The 23627-nt window shown below is 36.7% G+C and overlaps 2 protein-coding genes across 5 annotated transcripts; both read left to right on the plus strand.

The window, feature by feature from the left end:
• Nucleotides 1-785: 785 nt before the first annotated feature.
• LOC123880118 (GRB2-associated-binding protein 1) lies at nt 786-10949 on the plus strand. 4 transcript variants are annotated; one of them, XM_045928050.1, is made up of 11 exons: nt 786-927; nt 1086-1214; nt 1614-1821; nt 3993-4252; nt 4594-4798; nt 5409-5483; nt 5592-5707; nt 6347-6463; nt 7249-7356; nt 8263-8349; nt 8749-10946. In XM_045928050.1, the coding sequence occupies exons 1-11, from the start codon at nt 859-861 to the stop codon at nt 8896-8898; spliced, it is 1524 nt and encodes a 507-aa protein (XP_045784006.1). In that variant the 5' UTR covers nt 786-858; the 3' UTR covers nt 8899-10946. The 4 variants fall into 4 exon arrangements, with proteins under 4 accessions (XP_045784006.1, XP_045784007.1, XP_045784008.1 ...); XM_045928052.1 differs by having other exon boundaries at nt 790-927; nt 1086-1185; nt 8749-10949; XM_045928051.1 differs by lacking the exon at nt 5409-5483 and having other exon boundaries at nt 8749-10948.
• A 9694-nt stretch (nt 10950-20643) lies between these two features.
• Nucleotides 20644-23211, plus strand: LOC123880133. The gene is made up of 5 exons (XM_045928077.1): nt 20644-20879; nt 21223-21418; nt 22640-22724; nt 22916-22984; nt 23075-23211. The coding sequence occupies exons 2-5, from the start codon at nt 21239-21241 to the stop codon at nt 23116-23118; spliced, it is 378 nt and encodes a 125-aa protein (XP_045784033.1). The 5' UTR covers nt 20644-20879; nt 21223-21238; the 3' UTR covers nt 23119-23211.
• The last annotated feature ends 416 nt before the right edge of the window (nt 23212-23627 follow it).

Raw genomic sequence — 23627 nt, forward strand, 5'->3', positions numbered from 1 at the left:
TTAATGAGTTTGACGTGAGCTACTCACAAATTAGTCGATACTATAGTTAATATCCTAAACGGACCCTTTCAAGTAAAGATTTTTATATAAACCTGTGAGGATGAGTCGTATTAGTTTACAAATTGCGAAAAACCAAATTAAATTTGAATTTCGCGGGCAGGGAGTGAAGGGATTGCATTGGCACGATTGGCAGCACTGCTGACTGGTTGACTTTTAGTACTTCTCTTTGTACCAGACTCCAGAGTGATTATAAACTCTTTGAATTGTGTAGTTAATCTGAGGTATAGTTATTATCTATGCTTTATATTGTTTCCACTTTTAGGGATATCGCCTTATCTCAGGGAGAAAAGACATAAATATTGGGTATGGCATAAGGCGTTTTTAGTAGGCAGGGATTTAGGGTAATTTGGGGTATAATCCCAGATTTTAAAATTTTTTTATTCATTTGAGCCCTTATTAGAACGTAACAAATGATTTTTTTTCTTAACACCGTGGCCAATTTGTCTGTTTGTCCAAATGTATTTTGTATGTGAGATTGTGATAAACAACGTGAAGTGAGGTTATGTTGAGTCAAGTTTTTTAAAGAAATAATTGATGTGTGTTGAAAATTAAATACAATTTTTCTTTTTGAAGTTAGTTATTGTGGTTGCAGTATACTAGGCTGCAACAGCCTAAATCAGGGTGATTTAATTTTTCTATTAAGGTGAATTCCAATAGAAACTAGGGTAAAATAAAAATTGTAAGTGAAAACACTGGTATTATCTACGCTAGGTAGGTACCTACTTCGTAGGTTTAATAATTCTCTCTCTGAGTCATATCAGTATCTTATCATACAATAAAGGCATCTGCTAAAGAACAATGTCTAAAAACATAGTGTTTGAGGGATGGCTTACAAAATCGCCCCCTTCGAAACGAATTTGGAGAACGGTAAGCTAATCCTACATCAATTCATTCTTATTCTAATTTGTTGACAGATTGAGTAGGTATTCCTTGGTTAGTTGCGACAACTTATGTTGGAATTTTTTGTTGTGTTACTTATGTTTTGGATAAGTTAGGGAGTTATATTTCAAAACTTTTTGTAACAGAAATGGCGAAGAAGATGGTTTGCCTTGCGACAATCGGGCGAGCTTCCCGGGCAATATTTCTTAGATTACTATGCCGACCGCAATTGCAGACGGCTCAAGGGTACGATCAACTTAGATTTCTGTGAACAGGTACTTATCAACCCCATATCATTTACATAAACATTTCACGTCGCCGACTTCAACAGTGGAGACGTGCAATAGTCGCCGCTAACGTCTGTCCGAAGTTTGGTTTCTGGTTGACGTTTAGCTTGTACTTTTGCTGTGCTTGTGGGAGGTTGTGTAACTTAAGCTGCCTTAACTTGTACAGTCTTGCGGTGACACTGAAAGACATAACACACTTCCAACTTTCAGTTATGCACATTACATCTCAGTTTGCATTATCATATTTTCCTCATAACGGTCGAGTGTGGTAGTGTAGATATAAGTTTATTTTTCATTTTGCTCTTGTGTTTTTTTCATACCTAATATTGTTATTCTCTTAAAGATTCCAGTTTGTAGTGAATTAACATAGTGCAATGTTTGCTGTAGGTGGATGCTGGATTGCATATGGAACGGGGCAGCCACAGCCACGGCTCATTAGATCCTAAGCTGAGGGGCTCTGTATTCACAATCCAGACTCAGACCAGGACTTACCACCTCGAAGCCGACTGTGAGGCAGATATGGAGCGGTGGGTAGATGCTATTTGCAGAGTTTGTGGTTTGCGAGCAACTGAAGATACATCGGCTAATCCCTCAGGTAAGTTTTTTTTCTTGAATTATATGTTTAAATAATTTTTTAACTAAGCTGGTGATGGAGTATGTAAGATAATGAAAATCTGTGTTTTGCGAATTAATTATCTTTGGCTGTGTGTGTTACTTCACCATTGTGATAGATGCCTGCATTGGAAAAATGGATGGCCTGAAAAATGAATTTATACTTATATCTGAAAATTTCTTATCTGAATCATGATTTTTATGATGCTTTCAACTTAATAAGCATATCTTTGCAGTGTTACTATGTTTAGAAACATAAACAAAACATAAAAGTGTTAAGTAAGTGTAAGTGATAAGGATTGACAGTTTTCATCGGAGTATACCCGATTAGTTTCAGACCCATCCCAGGTTTTTACCCTGATCAAAACCTGGTTTTAAGATCTGAATCTGAAGCAATAGTTTAAATGCTAACATATAAATAAAACACTTGAGTTGGAGTTGTTATATATTTTTTTTACTGCTATCAATCGACTATATCATCACTTGTCATGTAGTGTACATATGCAAAGCAAAACATTCAAATTGTACTTTTAATTCTATTTATTCCATGCAACAAAATTACAATGTTATTTTAGTTAACTGTACCAAGAAGCAATTTGCCATGCCAGCAATTCAAAAGTACAGCACAGTAGTGTGCAGATATCAGAGCTACTTCTAAATATTTATTCTTAGAAAATATTCAAAGATGTTTTGAGTTATCAATCTTCTGCAGGAAGTGTTTACACTATCATAATAATAATTACTTGCTGAATCTCTTTGGCTTCCCTAATGGTTTCTTAGTAGGGCCTACATTGTAAAGAGAACTGATAAGGTGTATCATAAATTTCAAGTTTTCGGACCCCATAGTTTGAGCTGTGCATTGATATGTCAGTCAGTTTATACTTTTTAATTTATATAAAGGCGATTGTTGTATTTTAGCCTATAAGCGTTATATTACTATGAGCTATATTAACTATTATTAACTACTAGAGGATGCCCGCGACTTCGTCTGCGTATATTTAGGTTTTTAAAAATCCCGTGGGAACTATTTGATTTTCCGGAGCAAAAAGTTGCCTATGTCAATTAAGGGACGCCAGCTACTTCGGTACCAAATTTCATACAAATTTATGAAATCCTGTGAAAACTCTTTGATTTTCCGGGATAAAAAGTAGCCTATGTCCGTCCCCGAGATACAAGCTAACCCTGTACCAAATTTTGTCAGAATCGGTTAAACTGTTGGGCCGTGAAAAAGTAGCAGACAGACAGACAGACTTTCGCATTTATATTATTAGTATGGATAAGGTGTTGTATTATAAAATACAGAGTTTATCACTAAATTGAAATTAGTTGGCTGCATTTGTCCATTTCAAAGTGCAGTACATGAAACATAGGTAAATTCAAAGTTAAGGTATGGAGCTGTAAGAAACATGAGCTTGCCGCCTTAGATCTTGCAGTGGTGTGGTGGATGTGTAATCTAATCCTGTTAATACTATAGAGTTACATAAATTCTTCAGAGTATGGTTTGTTTATATTTCAAAGAGCCTTGCATTAATTATTTTAGTAATTTAAAGTATCTTATGGCATGCCTGCTAAATAATGTTTCATGTATCGTTATAAAATTTCAAATTAAAATATTTATTGCGAAAGTAGTAGTAATCGCGAATTTTTCTGTTAAAGCCACAGATTTTGGAAGTATACCCATATAAGTTGTCATATTTTTTTCTTGTTCTGTAGTCTGTCTTCATAATCGGTTCAAAAGTGGAATCAACGAACGCAGGAGACCTCATTAGCTAAAAGCTGCACTCATGACACCTAAATCTTTTTATTTTATTTTTCATGGCATAGAAAGTTGTTACAACCCGCAAAAGATACAAAAATAGCAGCAACACAACTTTGAGTATTAATAATGCGAATAATATAAGGTGTATGGCTCTTAACAGTGGCATCTTAACATGCTTTGAGTATGGTATACATATGGGCTTGAAGCAGTCATGATTACTCAGTTCAAGCTGCAATTGCATAGCGATCTACAATCTTCCTTTCAGATCATACATTGAGACTGCTTAAGCAGTTGACAACAACTGTTCGGACAGTTTGATGATCAATTGCTCAAATAGCCCATGTTTATTAGGATAACAAAAATTCTTTCAGTCAACTCCTCACATTTTCTTTTAGGAATTTATCAAAACCACTCAGTGACTGTAGGAAACCAAGAGAATATTGCATTGAGAGTTGTAAATGAAAACAAGCAAAGAAAAGCAGCGAATAATCGGTCTGTGAATAATATGCAGTATAACACAGTTTCGGGCCGTAGCGATCAGCATCAGCCGTTAGTGTCGAATTCCTCTACCATGGCAAATGAACAATATCAAGGTGCAGAAAGCACCGGCCCCTATATACCAATATCAGAATGCATAACGGGAGTTCGTGCACAGGTATCTATTTCTTTAAATAATATCAGCAGTATCAAAAACTCATTACCAACTCACTATTTAGTACGAGTCTCCTCTCAAAATGAGAATGGTTAAGGCCATAGACAACCACGCTGGTGAAGTGTGGATTGGCAGACTTCACACATCTTTGAGAATATTGTGGACAACTCTCAAGCAGATGGGTTTACTCCATGACCTATAAGCAAGTGATATTTAATTGCTTTAAATGCACAAGCTCCGATTAGAGATGCATGTTTGCGATCGAACCTCGATCGTCTCATATAGGAGGCTGGCGTCCTTTTACTGCTTGATTTTTATTGTCTTTAAATAATTTTGTATTTCAGGATGTACAGAACGCATTCACTTTTGATTCCAAAAATATTGTCATAACCATAACCGCCAAAGCACCATTCGAAAAAACAGATAATAAAAGGCGCATTTATTTGAGTCAACCGCAGATTAGGATTAACAACGTCGAGCTTTCGGAAAACGACTCAAACTTTAGTGAAGACGAGTGCAGGTCACTTAATGCTAGTCAATCTAACATCGGTAAGTAGATCATTGTCTAATGGCAATCGCACGAGCCGTAAGATTTTGTCTGGGGGAGGGCTTCAGCCGTGGCTAGTTACAAAGCCGTGCCGCCAAGCGTTTAAGCATTCCTATATGATGCTGTGTAGAAACCAAAGGAGTATGGGTTTAATAAAACTGCCATATCCCTTTCAGGTTAGCCCGCTTCCATTTTAGACTGCATCATCACTTACCACCAGGTAAGATTGCAGTCGAGGGCTAATTTGTATCTGCATAGTAATAAATATAAGAGGCGCAGGAGCTACAATGCTGATTGATTTGCACAGCAGAGAAAAATGCGCACTCTATGGCTCAGGTGTCTGTCAACTGAAACTGAGTAGAGCAGAGATGTGTTGTGTGCTGTGAATGACAAGGCACCCTTACAGTGGCCTCGTCAGATGTGCGTCGGCCCTAAGGCGCAGCTTATACAGAAATCCCTTATTATTTAAACATCTTTGGATGTGGTGGTGTGGCCCTTTATACCAACGTCATATTGGTCTACACAATGGACATGTCTTCTGTTATAACACGCCACTTTCATTATATTATTTAGGTTTTTATTATTAGTCAAATCACCGTATCGTTGTTCTAGGAGACTGGACAGTGGCAAAAACATTTACTAAACTGGCTTTGGCTCCACAAAGAAATAATGCCTTGAGCGCAGATGGTAATTATCTATTTTTATAGTTTAGTAGATTTAGGATAAAATATTGAAATGAATAAAATCTTCAGTTATTAAGTATCACTTTAACAATAGTGACTGTACCTTTAACAGGACCTCCAGTGCCACCGCGGCCGCCCAAAACATTTGCTATGAGCAAAGATTTTTCACAGAAGGAACTGTTACAGGCGAATAAAGTTATGGAACCCATCGATTTTCCTGAGAATAATGTAAGTACCTACCATAAAATATTTTCCTCATAATTTTTCCATATTTGTAATCCGTACAAGTAACTAAAGGCTGGCTCATTATTTGCGCAACGGATCAGCCTGGCTGTCCAGCGTGGAAATACAGCCAGTATTCTTGGCACCATTCGACGCGGGCATAATGTGTATAGTAATTAGATAGCTTTAAGTTTTATTGTAATTTAAAAAAAATGTTCTTTCGGCTTGCTATTCATTGGAATCCTGGGTCAGACCAAAAATATTATTATTATATTACTGGAGTTTTCTGTTAATCTGTTAACTGCGACAAATTGTGTCAGTAAAATCTCCTGCATCTCTATTGAGATTAGCCGCCGTGGCTAAAATTCGGTTAGGAAAACAATATGTACCTACTACTGGATTGCTGTCCGTCCGAGCGTCCGTTCGACAGTCTGTCTGTCAGCGGGCTGTATCTCGTGATCCGTAGTTGGTAGAGAGTTCTTCGTTCGTTCGTTCGTTCATTCACAGAATGTGTATATGCTGCTACAATAACAAATAATATAAATTTCAAAATAGCGGCCATGATAAAAAGTGTTATTTCTTGTACCATGGTAGGGAAACCTTGGTGTCCGACTAACATGTTTATGAATTATGTATATCCATCAGCCGCAGAGGTTGCGTACACTCCGCCGGTCGTCGCACACACCACCTTCTCCCTCCCGCTCTGGTATGGGGCATAGCGTTCCACGGACCGACGATGAAGATGAGGCTTTTGCTGGACATGTAAGTGAAAACTGATAAAAAAACGATGTTGTTTACCAAACAAGCATGTCGATGACGGCAGTTTAAAAAATGTCTGGGTCACTTAATAACGAAGCTGTGTAATGAAGACATATACCTCCAATACACTTATTAGTTGTACGATAAAGAACCCAATCAAAATTACAAACAAAAAGGACTCTATTTTTGCTAGAAATAAAGTTTGATTTTTATTGGCAAGTTATCCAACCATGGAATTATTTTACAATGTCTTATTTAAACCTTAACTCAGCAGTTTAATGCAGATTTTGTCGCAGTAAAATTTAAAAGCTCAGGTGACGTTATATTCATGAACGAAGCGGTATGCTACAAAGGCATTTAGCAGCCATAAGCACTATGCAGTAGTCTATTTTATGCTGCGATAACATTTTGTACTCGTCCACGTGTATTTAATTGTTTTAAAAATCCCGGGAGAACTCTGAATTTCCGGGCTAAAATATAAGCTATGCCTATCTCTAGGGTGCAAGCAATCTCTACGCCAAATATATGATGTTAGCGACTTAGTCCACGTAAATTTAAGTCTTTTAAGAATTCCGTAGGGACTCTGATTTTCCAGGACAAACAGCTACTTATACCCTTCCCTGGAATGCAAGCTATCTCTATCAAACGTCAAAAATGGTTGAACAGATAACAGATAGACTGTGAACAGCAAGCAGACAGACAGACGGACACACTTTCGAATTTATAATATTAGTATGGATATATTTTTAAGGATTAACATCAATAATGTTATGTTATATTTCTTGCAGTCCATACAGTACTGCAATTTGATATCACTACCGCCTGCAGTTGATCGCGCACTTAAGCCACGCCATTCCAGTCATACCATCGGCACTGTTAGCAACTTCTATGGACCGGTAATAAGTGGTTTATTTATTTTAATTAAACAGTATAACAGTTTAACAGTATAACAAAAATAAAAGTAACCCAGATAAGTGAAACTTAAACCAAAATAGTTTCCAAAGATATATCATCTTCTTCTCTCTGGGCTGGTTTCCGCACTTAAACGTTTCCGTCTGTTGTGCGTTAAGATATATCATATTATCAATGATATGCATTTGTTCAATCTGCCCGGCAAGCATGGGCAGTAGATAAAAATTATATCCCCGATTATATCCACTGATTTTTATGACATCAGTGGATATAATCGGGGGATATAATTTTTATCTACTGCCAATGCTAGCCGGGCTGATTTGATTAAATGTGATTTGTAAATCTAATTGTAAACCAATTGTTGGATCTTTGGCGAATGTCGTTCTGACAATACAACACAGAACTTTGGCTTCACATCCTCAATTCTGATGCAGCAAGATAACAAATGTAGCGAGTGCTTTAGCACTCTACAAGTATTAGATCGATCCTTAGATCTGGCTGTCGATTACGATTTGATATTGTGGATACCAAGTATAGACTTTGTCATCAAAGATCAAGCTCCAAACAAATTTTTCAACCCTAATGTTACAAGGGTAATTGATATTGTGGGTTAAATACACTGTTTTTAAAAGTTTTATAGTTATCTACTAGCTTTATTCACTACACTTAATTTTCAGTAAATTTTTCAGTCATTATAAAAACAATTTTATCTGTTAGATTCAGCAAATGGCTAGAAAATAGTTGCTTAATATTTGTATTCGGCCACAAAGCTTTTTGATTGATGATTGAATTTGAAAATTGATGATTGATTGAATCACAAAGCAGCATATCTTTGTGAATGATTTTTGTGGGCACTTAAATTGTATTTTATTATGAATTTCTATTAACAGGTCGCAAAGAGAGAAGAGACTAAATCAGATCGACTACAATACTTAGACTTGGACCTTCAGCCGTCGTCCAAGCCATCCACATCCAACGTGAGTTTAATACTACCCACTCGTATTGCGTGTTTATAAAATTGTCGGTTTATATCATCTCAACATCATCATTCTGTATTATTATATTAACTGCAGTGTGTACACTAAATCTGTCTGAAAGCGTGTCTGTCTGTCTGTCTGATAGCTTTTCACGGCCCATCACGGCCAACCCATTTTGATGAAATTTGTTACAGAGATAATTTGCATACCGGTAACAACATACGCTAATTAATTATTATCCCAGAAAATTAAAGAGTTCCCACTGGATTAAAAAAACTAAATCCAGGCTGAGGATGTCCGGGCATCAGCAAAGAAGAAGATAAGAAGATTCGGATCGGATGCATGCAGTGTGTATGCTAAGGAGGAACTGGTTTCTATAGTGTTTATTTTTGCCAACAGTCTCAAGATTTACGGAGACCCAGCATTGTACACGGCAAGTCTCTCTCGTCCGATGCCGATTCCGCCTACAAAACCGTCGATTTCCTAAAGACCGAAGCTTTCAACATCACCCGGCAGGATGCAGAAGCTTCTAGAAGTAACCAACAATGATTAAACCCTGCCTATGCGCGAGTGTACAAATCGGTTTTTAACCCTAATGATTTGTTTATTCATTAAAGACATTTACGCTCTCTCATACAACAAAACACATTTAAATGTTTTTCTTGTCATTTTTAAATTAGAAAATTAGTATATACTGGTTTCGCGCCTATTCACTATGTACAAACAACACAATTTAGGCGCTAAGACTTAACAGTGCATTCACGGCCTACGGAAATTTCGTGTAATCGAATTATATATTTATGAGTAAATAATTATTTATACCTTTAAAGTATTATAGTGGATATAATAAAGTGCCAGGTTAATTGAACAAGCAGCGTTGGGTTATTAAATGATTGGAAAAAGCTTCTGGCGTAACCTATTTGGAAGCTTGATCTTTTATCATTATCGTCACCACCATGATTCCCAGTTTATTTATGTTTCATCCATTCAGTAATTCTACAGTATAATATAAATTTTTATACATTTCATAGTACCGTTTAGGAATTGCATACAGTTCCTAGAAATGTAATGATAAATTATTGACTATACATAAATAAATGTTACATTTTCGGTAATACAATATACAAATAAATAAATTATTTAATCGTTCAGTAAAATTTAATTAAATTCTTGAATATATACATATATGTATACTTATTTATAAATTCATGTGAGGCTTTGCAGTAAACGTTATTTCGACTTAGAATAACTACTAATCTACTTTTGTAAATATGTATATCACAACTAATATTCTTTAATAGGGTGGTCTGGCTTAGTTGCGGTGAAGTATATAGGTTTAATAATAAACGTAGATTGTAAAATGGGTAGTACTTAATTTATGATATTGGAGGTACGATAGAAGAAAAACGAAGGAGGAACTAGGTCAAAAAGTTCAAGCAACAACAACAATAAGTGCTGGTAGAGCAACAAGTTATTGTGTTATTGAGGACTAAAGACAAAAAGCAGTGGCCTCGTCATGAAATCCTATTAGTGGGTATGAAAACCCTTCTTAATGAGGACCTTAATTATATACACAATTTTTTTGAATCATTCGATTCGAATAACAAAATACACATTTATTTATATCGAAAATATATAATGACGCTTTAAAATACTAGCATATCTAATATTTAAATCTATATTATCCTATATATTGTCTATTAAACAATTTATATGCATGCTATAATTGTGCAAAGGAATGTTATTTGACAAGGATGAAATTTTGATAGAAATTAGTTACAAAGCTATGTATACCATTATAAAGACATTTAAGGAACAATGTGTATTGAAATTAACTGAGATATTATGGAGCTTTAAATTATAATCAGACAAATGCGTCTGTTATGTATTGTTCGGTAATGTGACTTAAGGAGTATCAAAGAGATATTAAATTATGTTCTATAAAACGCGTTATTACCACGTGTACATATTCTTTTATATTTTGTTCTTATGTTTTAAAAGTTAACATTATCAATGCTTTTTAAGCAATACTTCATTGTCTGTAGTGACGTGACAGAAGGCGAACGGAAGTCCAAATTATTGTGAAGATGTAACAACACAATAATTAAAATATTGTCAATTTTAAGTCAAAGTTCACACAAAATCTTGAAACTAAGACTCAATTTTATCGACGGAAAACTTATTAAAAAATATCAAATTTTTATAGGTTTTAAAACATTTTTTTGTAACAAACTGTGGAAGCTTTGTAAAAAAATATTTCGACTAAGTGGTCTAATGTGTTAAAACAAAAGCAGTAATGATTTTTAATCTTGTGCTCTTTATGAAATCCGCATAATGCATGAAGAGTAATGGAAAACAGTCAGCAGACGTCATCCATGTAACAATTGATTATAATTTTCTGATTCGTTTGTTTATTATTTAACTGCAACATAGTGACGCGTGTCGAATCGAAATTCTCTTTAAATAACCATTTAGTTTATTCACCGCGAATAAGAATATAATAATATTATAATTATACAACTTACGCTCACGCCCGGTTACAAATCTATATATATATATATATCTAATCTATTTTGTATAAAATATATATGGCTTTCCTATAAAAGCCAAAGGATATATAATATACTTACACACATAAAAATAAACAAACCTATATATATGTTACACAAATACATATTTGTACCGGGCGGAGGATTACACTCCGGCAGGGGAGACCAAACGGCCGGGGGTCAGGGCGACAGGTTGAAAAACCGGCGGACTATCCTAGCCGAGTCTAGCAAGACCGCTTTTTGCATCCTGGCTGCGAGTGAACTGCCACGGAACCCCAGTCGCCTCAGATGGTGAGCGGGACTGACTAGGATCAACCCGTTCGCAAATATGACGATTGGGATGATTTCAGTGGACTCCTTTTTAGCTATTTCATCGGCCCGTTCATTACCTGGTATACCTGCATGTGCCTTAACCCAGAACATATTGACCAGCCCGCCGGCTTCTTTCAGGTCCTCTAAAGTTTTCCGTATTTCAAAATCTATGGGATGCAGATTATCTGGATCTTCGATGCATTGTAAGGCTGACCTCGAATCACTTAATATATTTGCGATTTTGGGTGGTATATTTAACCTCACATCCGTTTTCCCACCAAGATACTGCCGCCCCAACTTTTCCTTCAATTTTGCTTCCGTCTGTAAAGATTTTTGGACCCTCATTCGAAATGGTATCAAGTTCTTCTGTTGTATTTATTATGTCATATGGTATAGGAAATCTGTCAGCTGGATGTGGCAAAAGAAATGGGCTCACTTTATTTTCAATGCCACAATCCGGAAATGTTTGTGGCATTATGCCCCTTTTGATTTCATAAAGCATAGCTGATTCTTCCACTCGCATGTTTAAAGGTAATATTCCACTCAAGCAAAAACTTGCATTCGCAGAAATTGTTCTGTGCGCCTTGCAAATTTTTATGGCGAAAAGACGGGTTAATTTGAGGAGTTGTGATCTGGCGTATTGTTTGTGAACGATTGGTGCCCAGGCGCTCGCTGTATACAAAACTGTTGGTTCTATAACAGTAACATAGATAGTACGTACTATTTCTGGATTCAGGCCCCATGTTGCCTTGGCTGATCTGGCAACGGCTTTATAAATATTAGTTGTTTTGCTATATATTTTGTCGAGATGTTTCCTGAAGTTTAGGATAGGGTCAATTGTCAATCCTAGTATAGTAAGGGAGGGTTGTATTTCTAGGGGAATATCGTTCAATTTTACACAATTACAATCGGAGACACAGGATCGTGCTCCATTGCCCCATGCATGCCTCAAGGACGTCTCGAACTGTACCGTCAACTTTGTACAGCTCAAAGACCCTCAAGAGCCATGAATAGGGCACCGAGTCGAATGCCTTTTTGTAGTCGATCCAGGCGGCGGAGAAATTCCGACGGTTGCGTTTGACCAGTTGGCCCGCAACGGAGTCGATGAGAAGGAGCTCCTTAGTATTCTTGACCTAGTGTGTTGCCCGTTTGGGAAAGATTTTGAAAGTGGTCACAAAAGTTTACGAACGCGATTCACGGAAGTATAAACCAATCTGCAAAACCTATGTACTGGCTGAACGTCCATTGCTTCACCAAGATGGGGTAGCTACACCTAGACTGCTGGGCACTCCAATCTTTTGTAGAACCTTTTCTGATCACTCGAGAAGAGGCGATTTTGCTGAAATCGCTCGACTCTTGCCGAGTATCGTCGGATGCGGTTCCGCCATGCAGCGATTTTCTGCTTCAGGTCATCGATGCGCTCTGTTAGCTTTTGTGCAATATCGGGCTGCTCCAACCTGACCCCACACCCGTTAAACGCAACTCTAACAGAGCGTACAATCCTTGGCCTAGGCCCTAGTGTGTTGCCCGACCTGAAGCTTTGCAGGCTGCCAATGAGGACTCTGGCAAGGGTGATACGATGTTCTATTCTCTTCTTCTAGTTCTTCTAGGCCGGTTCCGCGCTGCGTCTTGTAGCAGCAGCACGCCCCGGTCCCGGGGTCTTGGCACCGATGAATCGGTGCACGGCTAGCGCCGCACCAAAGAGAATAGAAGCCGTATTATTTATCGAGATTCTGCAGTATGGCCAGATTCCTTCTTATAGTATGAATTAGTGGGTGGGCAGAGTTTTGATTTCGCAACAGGTCTAATGAGGATCTGGAATCACTTAACAAACATACTTCTTTTCCCCGTCTTTTCACTACCAACCCCACAGCTCTTTCCAGGGCATACAGCTCAGCTTGAAAAACTGTACAGTATGCTTCCAGTTTGAGCTTCATTGATTGCACCTTTCTACCGTCTTTCCATACCGATATCGCAGCACCTACCTTCCCATCTATTTTGCTGGCATCAGTGAACAATAGCAAACCTTCGATCTGATGGTCTTCCATCGTTTTGGGTTCTAGGTTATCGAGACAGGTGTAATCAATATTTATTCTTTTTGCGGGATGTTCTGCTTCCAAGAATCTGACTTTCCACCCTATTTCTCGATCATCTAGAAGAAATATAAAGGTCCTGCCTCTTTTACTTTCGTAAAATATGGCCTGCTCCCTTACTCTGAGATCCAGAAGAACTAGACCTGCTAGTAGAGTTGCGGAATGTAGTGACACCGTTCTATAAGATCTACAGATTTTTGTGCGAATCCTCTCTGTATTGTATTCAGTTGCTTTATAATACTCGCTTTGTTTGCTGCTTTTGCCCACACACTTGCAGCGTATAAGACTATAGGCTCTTTGACTGCAACGTATATCGTCCTCGTTACCTCAGGGTTGAGGCCCCAACTCACTTTTGCTGCTCTAGCTAATTGTTTATAGATATTTAGCGCCTTTTTTGATACATTAGAAATATGATTTTTAAAGGTCAATTTAGAATGTATAGTAAGTCCTAAAATTTTCATTTCGTTTACAAGATTTATATCTAGTCCATTCATGGGCTATGTTAGCTTTTGTGCAATATCGGGCTAGTCCAACCTAAACCCCACACCCGTTAAACGTAACTCTAACAGAGCGCACAATCCTGGGCCTAGTGTGTTGCCCGACCTGAAGCTTTGCAGTCTGCCAATGAATACTCTGGCAAGGGTGATACGACGTTCTATTCTCTTCTTCCAGGCCGGTTCCGCGCTGCGTCTTGTAGCAGCAGCACGCCCCGGTCCCGGAGTCTTGGCGCCGATGAATCGGTGCACGGCTAGCGCCGCACCAAAGAGAATAGAAGCCGTATCACCCAGGCCAGTGCTGCTCTCCAGATGTTGTGGCAGCATTTTGTTGATGGCCTCAATGACATCCCGCATCGCTACACAGAGCTTAAGTCAGGAGAGCCGCGGACGATTCTCTAGAGGAGCGTTTCGGATTTCAGAAATCCCCTCTTCTAGAATCCTTCTCATCCGCTCTATATCCAGGGGGATTGTTTCCTCAGTGTCGTCGTCCACAGGCAAATCTTGTAAGGTGGTAGATGTCTCCTCGCGGACAGGCGCCGCCTGGGAGACGATTTGCACTGTGGTTGGTGCTGACACTTCTGGAACAGCCTCACGTCGCAATCGTTCAAGATCGGCAGCGTTGAAGATGTTAGAACGCTGAATATACCGAGCTCGATCTGCCAGGTTTTGTTCCGTGACAGTCAGAGATTCGGCTCGAGCAGCAGGAACTCGCGGTACATTGCCGCTCGGTAGCCAGTCCGTCCGGTTTCCCCTTCTGTCGCCCTTTAGTACGCACGCATGACATCACCCGGGGTCCACTCAGGTCCCCGAGGAGGCTGTTTCTATGGTCAGCGTGCCAAATTTCGGGGGTCTTTGATGATAATATCAGTTCCCCGATTCCACGGGATGAGAAGGGGTGGCAACATTCTCCTCTGCTGGTGCCACACGGCATATATTATAATTATTATTATTTATTTATCCATACATAAAAAACGCGCCGGTCCAAGCAAACTCTGCACCCTAGGTGAATAGATGGATTCGCATCCCTAAAAAAAACTTCACTCCGTCAGTGTGTCTGGCGTTTTAGTACCTACCTGAATTTTAACTGTTTACGAGTCTGATGTCAGTAGTTGTACTTCTACGATCAATAGACATACTAGATCTGATTAACATAGACGCATTGATTTGCCTTAGATCGATTTTAAAGTGCAGTTTGGGAAGTTTGAAAATAATTTAATAGTAATCGTTAATCAATCGACTCACAGCTTAAACTGTGTAACCAAATACCTACTTACTCTCTAACTTCTTAAAATTAAGTAGGGTCCCTGGCATCTGATTCGACTTTTTACAGTGACTTTTGTATTCATTTTTACTTATTCGTAAATATTCTAATTATAAAATTAAATCGTAATACACCTCACATATGCAAAGCACATTGATCAGAGCCAGGTCGCTAACTTGAGATCGCAAATAGCAAATTAAACTGTTGCGAAAGAATAAAAAGTTAAAAAAATACTTTAATTCAATATATAAAATTATTATCAGAATGTGAATTAAGCTGATGATGTTCGCGGTGCCTCTACTTAACAATATTACGCACAAGCACATTATTAAATAAGTGCATTATGAAGAAAAACTCTATTTTTTATATAGTGTATGGTGATATATAAAAATTAAAGCGCACAATATTAAAATATATCTAAGAGGGTAAACAATAGTTGGTATATTTATTTGGTTATAGTGTGTATTTACTTAATACAATAAACTGACTTCTGTGTGTATTTTTAAAATTTAAATTAATAGAAAACCAGACTTAAATCCGATAACAGTTTAGTTAAAATCTGAAATCAGATTTAATACTTGTTTTCTAAATTTCGGTTAGTCTTAGGAATGGTGGCCTTTTAGACCTGGTAGAAAATATCAAGTGGTTAACGGAACTTAAAATAAATAATAATTGGGGAGAATAATTTTTCCCATCACACACCATCCCATTTAAAACACGCACAATTTACAAAAGCGGTGTTATATTCACATTTGTAGTATTTCCTAGTATTACATGTATTTAATGTGGTATTAAACGTTTAGAATTGTATTTAAATAATAAGAACATGAATATACTATACATTGTACACACAAGTACATATTATAATAACGAATACAATTTATTTACAGTACTCGGTAGGAAATATTGCTCATCGAACTTTAGAAAATGATTTTGGCCTCGTAGTGTGTCGTCTGTCTCTCATACCTATGTATGTGATATCAATAGGCCTGAATCCCTATTCTAATTTTTTTCATTTGATGAAATTACTACTTCACAGCGATTGCACAAGTGATTTTTCAGCTTTCGCACTTACAATTGTTTGCTACATTAATTAGGAACAATGATCTAGATTATTAGCGCTGATATTTTGCAGGTTGGCTTTAACGGAAAGTGAATTTTTGCTCTTGTGATTGTAAGTGCGAAAGCAGAAGAAAGAAAGAGTCCGCCTTTGGTTCAACTTAGCTAACGATTGTTTGCTACATTAACAGGGCTCTCTCCGTCACTCGCTTCATACAATCGTAGTTCCAATTTCATTTGAATATTAAGCAACCAAAGTCCATGTAATTTTGCACACATATTCTAGAAACTAATATCTGTGTTTGTGATGTTTTAGATTTTTCTAAAAATATGTAGTTTTAAAATTACAGGGGCTCAAAAATTTGTATGTAAATTTTTAAGTTCGCGTAACTTTGAAATTGAATATTTTAACAGAAATCTGGAAAACCACAAACATAGATATTAGTTTCTAGAATATGTCTGCAAAATTTCATGGACTTTGGTTGCTTAATATTCAAATGAAATTGGAACTACGATTGTATGAAGCGAGTGACGGAGAGAGCCCTCTTAAAACTCGATGTTTCCCTTACGTAGCGATACGAGTGTTCTTGCTGGCGAGCTCTTTAGCTCTGATCAATCTCGTTTAAAGCGGGATTAAATGTAAAATTTTAAATCATTGTGAGATTTTGTTTCGTGCATATTTACAGGCTACTTTAAGTAAGATATCAACTCTTTTCACGTGCTATTTATGACATGGTCCATCTCTACTATGTGACGTTTCATCGGTCTCAACGAAAGAATAACGCTCTACAAAATCGTTAATACTTTCAATTCGATGTGCAGTGTTTCGTGCCGTATACTGTATTCAATGTAAGTCAATTTTGACTTGATGATTTCCATTTTTGCGAGAGTAATCAGTAGCTCGCTAGCCGATAGGCTTTTGAACTGTTAACAGATTCTGAAGTAAGTACCTAAACATATTTATTACCGCTAAGGTACGTCAATTATTCAAAATTGAGATTATCTAGTTAATATCAGCTCTGGACGAATCGGCTAAAGTGTCCAAAAATTGATAGTATCTGTGACTAACTAGTTTCTGCTGATTTCTTAGGTAATTAACTAACAAATTCCGTACTCTAGGGGTAACCTTTTTACAGATGATCTATATTATTTTATTAACAACAAACTAGGATAAAAATTAAACATAGAATAAGGTTCTTTCGGCAATGCACGTTGCTACTTATTAACCTTTGAGATATTGTTGGGGTAAGAGCAAACTTGCAGCAGAATCTACTAAATAATTCTGATCATAACGTAGGTTCATTATATTCGCAATTGTGATAAATGTAGGTATGCGTATTGCGTAATACGACGTTTTTTCAATAGCGAATTCGTGTTTTATTTTTGCTGAAATACGGCAAGAAATTATAAATATTAGTGGTAAAAGTTTAAATAATAATATATGACATGGTTATTCAATATTATCTATGTATTTAGAAGCCTATATGAATTTAATTTTTGAGTTTGAAAAGATGAAATTAATTTTAAATAAATTAAACCTGCATAGTGGACTTTGCTCAAATATTGCAAGTAATATAACTGAAATCTCAAAACTATGAATAATTTAGTCATTAGTAGGTAAACAAAAATTACATTACACAAGTTAATGCAATTTGGAACTATGAAAATGTGTGGTAGGTACATATTTTTAACTAAACGCAGTATAATATTTAGTATTATTTATTACCTATAAAATGTTGGTTAAATAATAATTATAAATAAAATATGGTGTAGTTAGTATACCTTGAAAACTTAAATTCTTGAGTTAAAATTAGATTGACGTAACTGCAAGTATTATTTTATTCTAGTAAACGTACATCCATTTAATATAATATAGTATGCCGTGTATGCTTACCGTGCTTGAAAATGTGCGACTGCGTACGTGTTTAAAAAATTGCGACAATATTCAAAATTACTGGCTTGGAGGCAATCTGATTTTAAGGCTTTTTGGTCCCGAGAAAATGTTTGAGAGATTGCATCTATATTTAATGCAACATTGTGTACAGTAAAAAATTATTCAAAAACATCGATGTGAAGAATGTTACAACTTTTATGTATGTATTGTTTTATTTATAATTGAATGTCTACTTATTAAAATATACTCTTAGAAATGAAGTAGCTAGCACTAAAATTTAGGCACCCCAAGATAGATCAAAATAGGATTTGCATTGCTGACGAATATTCTTGCCCTCACGTTGTGAGTTCTTGCAAGACATAACAACCACCTTTAAATCGTGCAAACAGTCATGCAAGAAAAAAATATCGACGAGAATTGGAAGTTTCATGTAAGATTAGAACTTATAAGAAAACGAACAACTGCCGCTTATGTGCGTACATTTTGAGAACTCTATCGCCATATTTGCTCTGTGTCAACTTTCATGACAACAATACGATATTAGTCCTTCTTTTAACATTTTTACCGACCAATCTCCTATGTGCCTTCCTCAAGCTACTCGACACTGACGAAGTACGTTGTTCTGGTCTGGCACTACAAAAAACCACCAAAACAAGAAAATAAGGAGGGTGAACCGTACTTTGGAGTGCGAGTGCGTCTTCAAAATGTATGCATACGTGCGTGCAAGTGTTTGCAAAGTGAATGCGACAAGCTAACTGACGTACAATCTATGTGGCAAGCACTTGCTACTAAAACTTTGCATGCGAAGTGCAAGAGTTGGCAGATAAATTTCTGGTGACCTTAACTTGCACCAGAAACGTTTTTATGGGAACTTAAATGCCGACTAATACACCGAAAATCGCCTAAATAATGTAGCTCGTCAATTTTTAAAGGGTTGCCTAGTTTTACTATTCAGAATTTTGTGTGAAATAGGAATTTTCTGTGTTGAAATAGAATTTTGTGATTTGTAGTAAATATAAATAAAAGTTACGAAAAGCTCAAATTTCAAGTTCCCAAGTCCATGTTATTGAATTCTTTAACCATAGAACAATAATAATAATAATTTAGTTTAGATTGACAGATTTTTTGTATGTTGTAACTTTTAATTACTTACATTATTTTGTAATTATTTTAAGAGTACTGTATGGTAAGGAGGACCTCTTTGGCGCAGTAGTCAACACTTGTACAATAAATCGGAGGTTTCAAGCTCGATTCCCGGCTTAATTTCCCGGATTAGTTTGGACTTATAGTATTTTGTCTCTGGTCTGACTTAGTGGAAAGCTTCGGCTGTGGCTAGTTACCACTGCCGACAAAGCCGTGAGGCCAAGCGATTCAGCGTTCCTGTAGAACTGCTACGATTTGGAGCGTATTGGTTTAATAAAACTGCCATACCCCTTCCACATTAGTTTGCTTCCATCTAATATTGCATCATCCCTTACCACCATGTGAGATCGCAATCAAACGCTAACTCTTCAACGAATAAAGAAACCAGTGCGCCAGTTGTTTTCCTTGTAATTTATTATTACTATAAGTTGCCATTAAAAAAATGATTTTTTTGTATTATACTTACATAATTTTATTGTTTACTTTCGTTAAGTTGGACCACATAAATGTATTATATGAGTTGACTTATTTTTTAAGATTTTTTTAATTATTACGGCATATTAGTATTATACCTAGATACGTTAAGTATTGTTTCGTGCTTATTTCTGATTTAAAATTTTATAGTGTTTAAACAGAACGTTTATTGTTTAAGTGTAATAAAGTTGTTCAATGTGATGGGTTGTTTCAATTTATCCTATTAGTACTATTCCAAGATATAATGCACGACATTATCTTCATTTTTCACATGAGTAGTGTCGCGAATTTTGAGTAGCGCTTGTCGCAGGTTGAAAGATTCAGTTCCATTTTCCGCATTTGTCGAAGATGGACGTGGAAACTGCTTTATGTTTGCGGATTTTACATCAAAGGAGACAGTGTAGGTAGGTCCTCTTTTCCAAAAAGAAGGCTGGTACGCGCACCAAACTGGTGGCATCCTAGGACGAGAGAAAAACAAAGACGTAGATTTGTGGTAAGTAAGTTCTAATAGAAGACAGTGATTTAAAGTAGGTATTTGCTCTTATAATATGTATACTTGTATGTATGTAATAGCCGTGATAGCCTAGTGGTTAGAACGTCCGCTTCCTAATCGGAGGTCGGGGGTTCGATCCCGGGCACGTACCACTAACTTTTCAGTTATGTGCGTTCTAAGTAATTAAATATCACTTGCTTTAACGGTGAAGGAAAACATCGTGAGGAAACCTGCATGCCTGAGAGTTCTTCATGTTTTCAAATGTGTGTAAAGTCCGCTAATCCGCATTGGGCCAGCGTGGCAGACAATGGGTTGATCATGATGATACTTGTATAATCTTGACTTAAACGTTATTCATGGAATATTTACAAATGAACTATATTTTTTAGAAGTTTGCATTGGAAAATAGTGCCAATACATAAATAGTGAAGTATGGGATGCCTACATATGTTTTCTCGGCGCAAATCAATTGAACCTGTCTCATCCTCTTGTCGCCACCTGCTTCCCTCCCAGGATTTCAGGCATGCGCATATTAGCTAGGTCTTGTTTCGCCCGGGCTAAATCTAGACATTGACTGCTCTGCTTTGATTCAAAGCTGACGTTTATGTGTTTTGCTTATTTTTTCAAACCTATGAGTGTTATTAATTAGTGATCAAGTGCATAATATATTCAAAAATTATTGCAATCTTCGTCATCGGTGGTTTTTAAGTAAATTTAGCTGATCTCAAGAGTCGTATCTATCGAATTGGGAAGCTGTAAGTATTTATTTTTGTGAATACCTATATTACATTATGCAGTGATGGGAAATATACTTAATAAACATTGGTATAGTGATTACATACTCTTCGATTGGTAGATACATATATTATAACAGAGTTAAAACAATATTTGGCGATTTTGATTATGCTATGTATATTTTTGAAATGCTTGAATTGCGAAATACGGCGAATTTTTATTTATTTTTACTAAAAACTATAATCAGACTATAACAATAACAAGTTCTGGGGTTGTATACTTATATATTATGTATTTGTTTGTCTTCTTAATTTTATGTGCCTATAAATATATGAGTATTCGATAGAAGATTTTTCATTTTAGATTTATACCAGTCGTTATGGCGACAGAGCAAAATATTAACGAAGAGTTCGCTAATAAACCGAATGTTGACTTGAGTGCAACTGACCCTCCTGACCAATCTGCAACAACAAGTCAAGACTTTGGCCAAGCTGCCAATACCAGAACAGAGCAGAATGGTCCTATACATGAGCGCTGTGTACATGGAGAAATCAATGAGGTACGTAAATAAAAATAGCATTGATTCTAGGCGTTTCGGTGAAGCTGCGCAGTTGCAAGGCACATCTACGCAATTGCGCAGTACGTGTAATAGACGGAAAAGAGTTGCGCAGGTACCTACTCCAGTATGTACAACAATCTAGCAACATAGGTACAGTTGAACAATGAATATAATGTAGATTAGATGATGCCCGCAGCTTCCCCGTGTAGATTGATCAGATCCCCTGCAGCATCAGGATTGGAGTAGGAATAAAAAAAATTATGGAACAATGTCGCAAAGTTCCTCTATCGATTAAAATAAATATTACGCAAATCGGTTCAGAAATCTCGGAGATATCAGTGTAAAAAAACACAACTCCCCTATTTCTTAAAGTCGGTTAAAAAAGTAGCCTTAGTTAATCTTATACTTGTCTGTGAAAGTAGCGTCAAAATAGGTTCAGCCATTCCGAAGATTAGCCCGTTCAAACAGACAGACATTTCAATTTTATTTATTAGTATAGATATAGATGACGGGTACACACCACAATTAATTTGGTGATTTTATTTGTCGAAATTTTGGACGTAGTTGCCTGGGTCGTGGCCACGACAGGACTGCAGTGCTGCGAGAGATGAAGTTTGAGCTCTCATTGACAGTAGCGAACTACCCTCTTTCTTGTTCCTTTCGCTGGAACTTCACGAGCTGTCCATCAAAATGTACTAACAATGTCACTATATTCTATTTACGCTATATTCTAAGCGCTGGGTCTTATTAGTGGGAGGTCCTGGGTTCGATTCAAGGCAGGAATTGGAATTTTATAATTTCTAAATTTCTGGTCTGGTCTAGTCTGGTGGATTCAGTCGTGGCCACCCTATCGGCAAAGCCGTGCCGCCAAGGAATTTAGCGTTCCAGTACGATGTCGTGTAGAAACCAAAAGAGTATGGGATTAACTGCCATACACCTTCCAGATTAGCCCCCTTCCATCTTAGACTGCATCATCACATACCAACAGGTGAGATTGCAGTCAAGGGCTAACTTGTATCTGAATAAAAACAAAAAATTAAAAAAAAAAAAAACCACTGATATCACCTCAGTGTGAATCGAAGTGTTCTGAAGCGCCCTGCAGAGAGGGTGCCTAAATCTTATGTTTAAGGTATGTTACTTGAGTTGACTTCGTCGATATAGGTTGACTTTTATACGAGAATGATTTATTTTGGTAGTCAATATTATATTTTTTGTATACAGATTTGTACCCCCTTGGACAGGAGTGAAGTCTACTTCCGCATATCTCAACCTTACGAACTACAGCCGCTTAGCAAATATTTCCTTCGTAAGTTGAACACTGCAGTTTAATTATGCATTAATTATGGAAAAAAATTAATCATTACAAAGGCGATCCTTAAAAAAATAACCAAAATTTGAAAGTGCCAAAAACATTCGAGTTATTATTTTGATAGAGGGTATTATTATAACATAGTCGTAGTATATTATAAAGATCTCCTTTTCTTTAATATCTTACAGATGAATGGTCGGAAGCGGAACATTTATTCATGTCGGCCATAGAATTTGCAGAGGAAATATACAGTGACTGTAAGTTTGAAATCGTTTTATTAACTTCATTATGTTTGAAATTGTTTGTTTAGTTGGGTAGAAAAGAGCTAAATTCTTCAATTGTTTCAGGGTCACCATGTCCCAGCCCCTCGCCCACTAGCGTTGGACTTTAGGCTCACGCAGAAAATAAAATACTGTAAAGCCGCGTTGATCCTGATAAAAACCTGCGTTGGTACCACGTTTTTCCACGTAAATACATTCACTGACAAAAAAACGAATAGTTTCCGTTGAACACGACGCATGATGCAAGTTTTTAACAAAGTGGACGCGGCTGATTATATACCTACCTTTATTAATTTTGTATTTTGTACTAAACGTTTATTATCAATGTAAATTTATTGTTACTCAGGTAACATACTGCGACCATCAATCACTACCCATATTATATTTGTGAAAGTGTGGTTGTTGGTTTATTGGTTTGTCCTTCAATCACGCCGCTACAGTAGCTTTTGTCACTCTCTGTGCCCATTCAAAAAAATCACGTCAATCCATTTCCCCATGGATTGCAAGCAAACACATTTTTGCATTTATAATTCGGTAATATAAGTGATATTACCTTTTCAATACATTTAAATTTTGATAATTAGAATGATTTAAATGATTCCTATTAGTTAAAATGCAA

Source organism: Maniola jurtina, chromosome Z (genome assembly GCF_905333055.1).
Source record: "Maniola jurtina chromosome Z, ilManJurt1.1, whole genome shotgun sequence".
NCBI classification, from domain to species: domain Eukaryota; kingdom Metazoa; phylum Arthropoda; class Insecta; order Lepidoptera; family Nymphalidae; genus Maniola; species Maniola jurtina.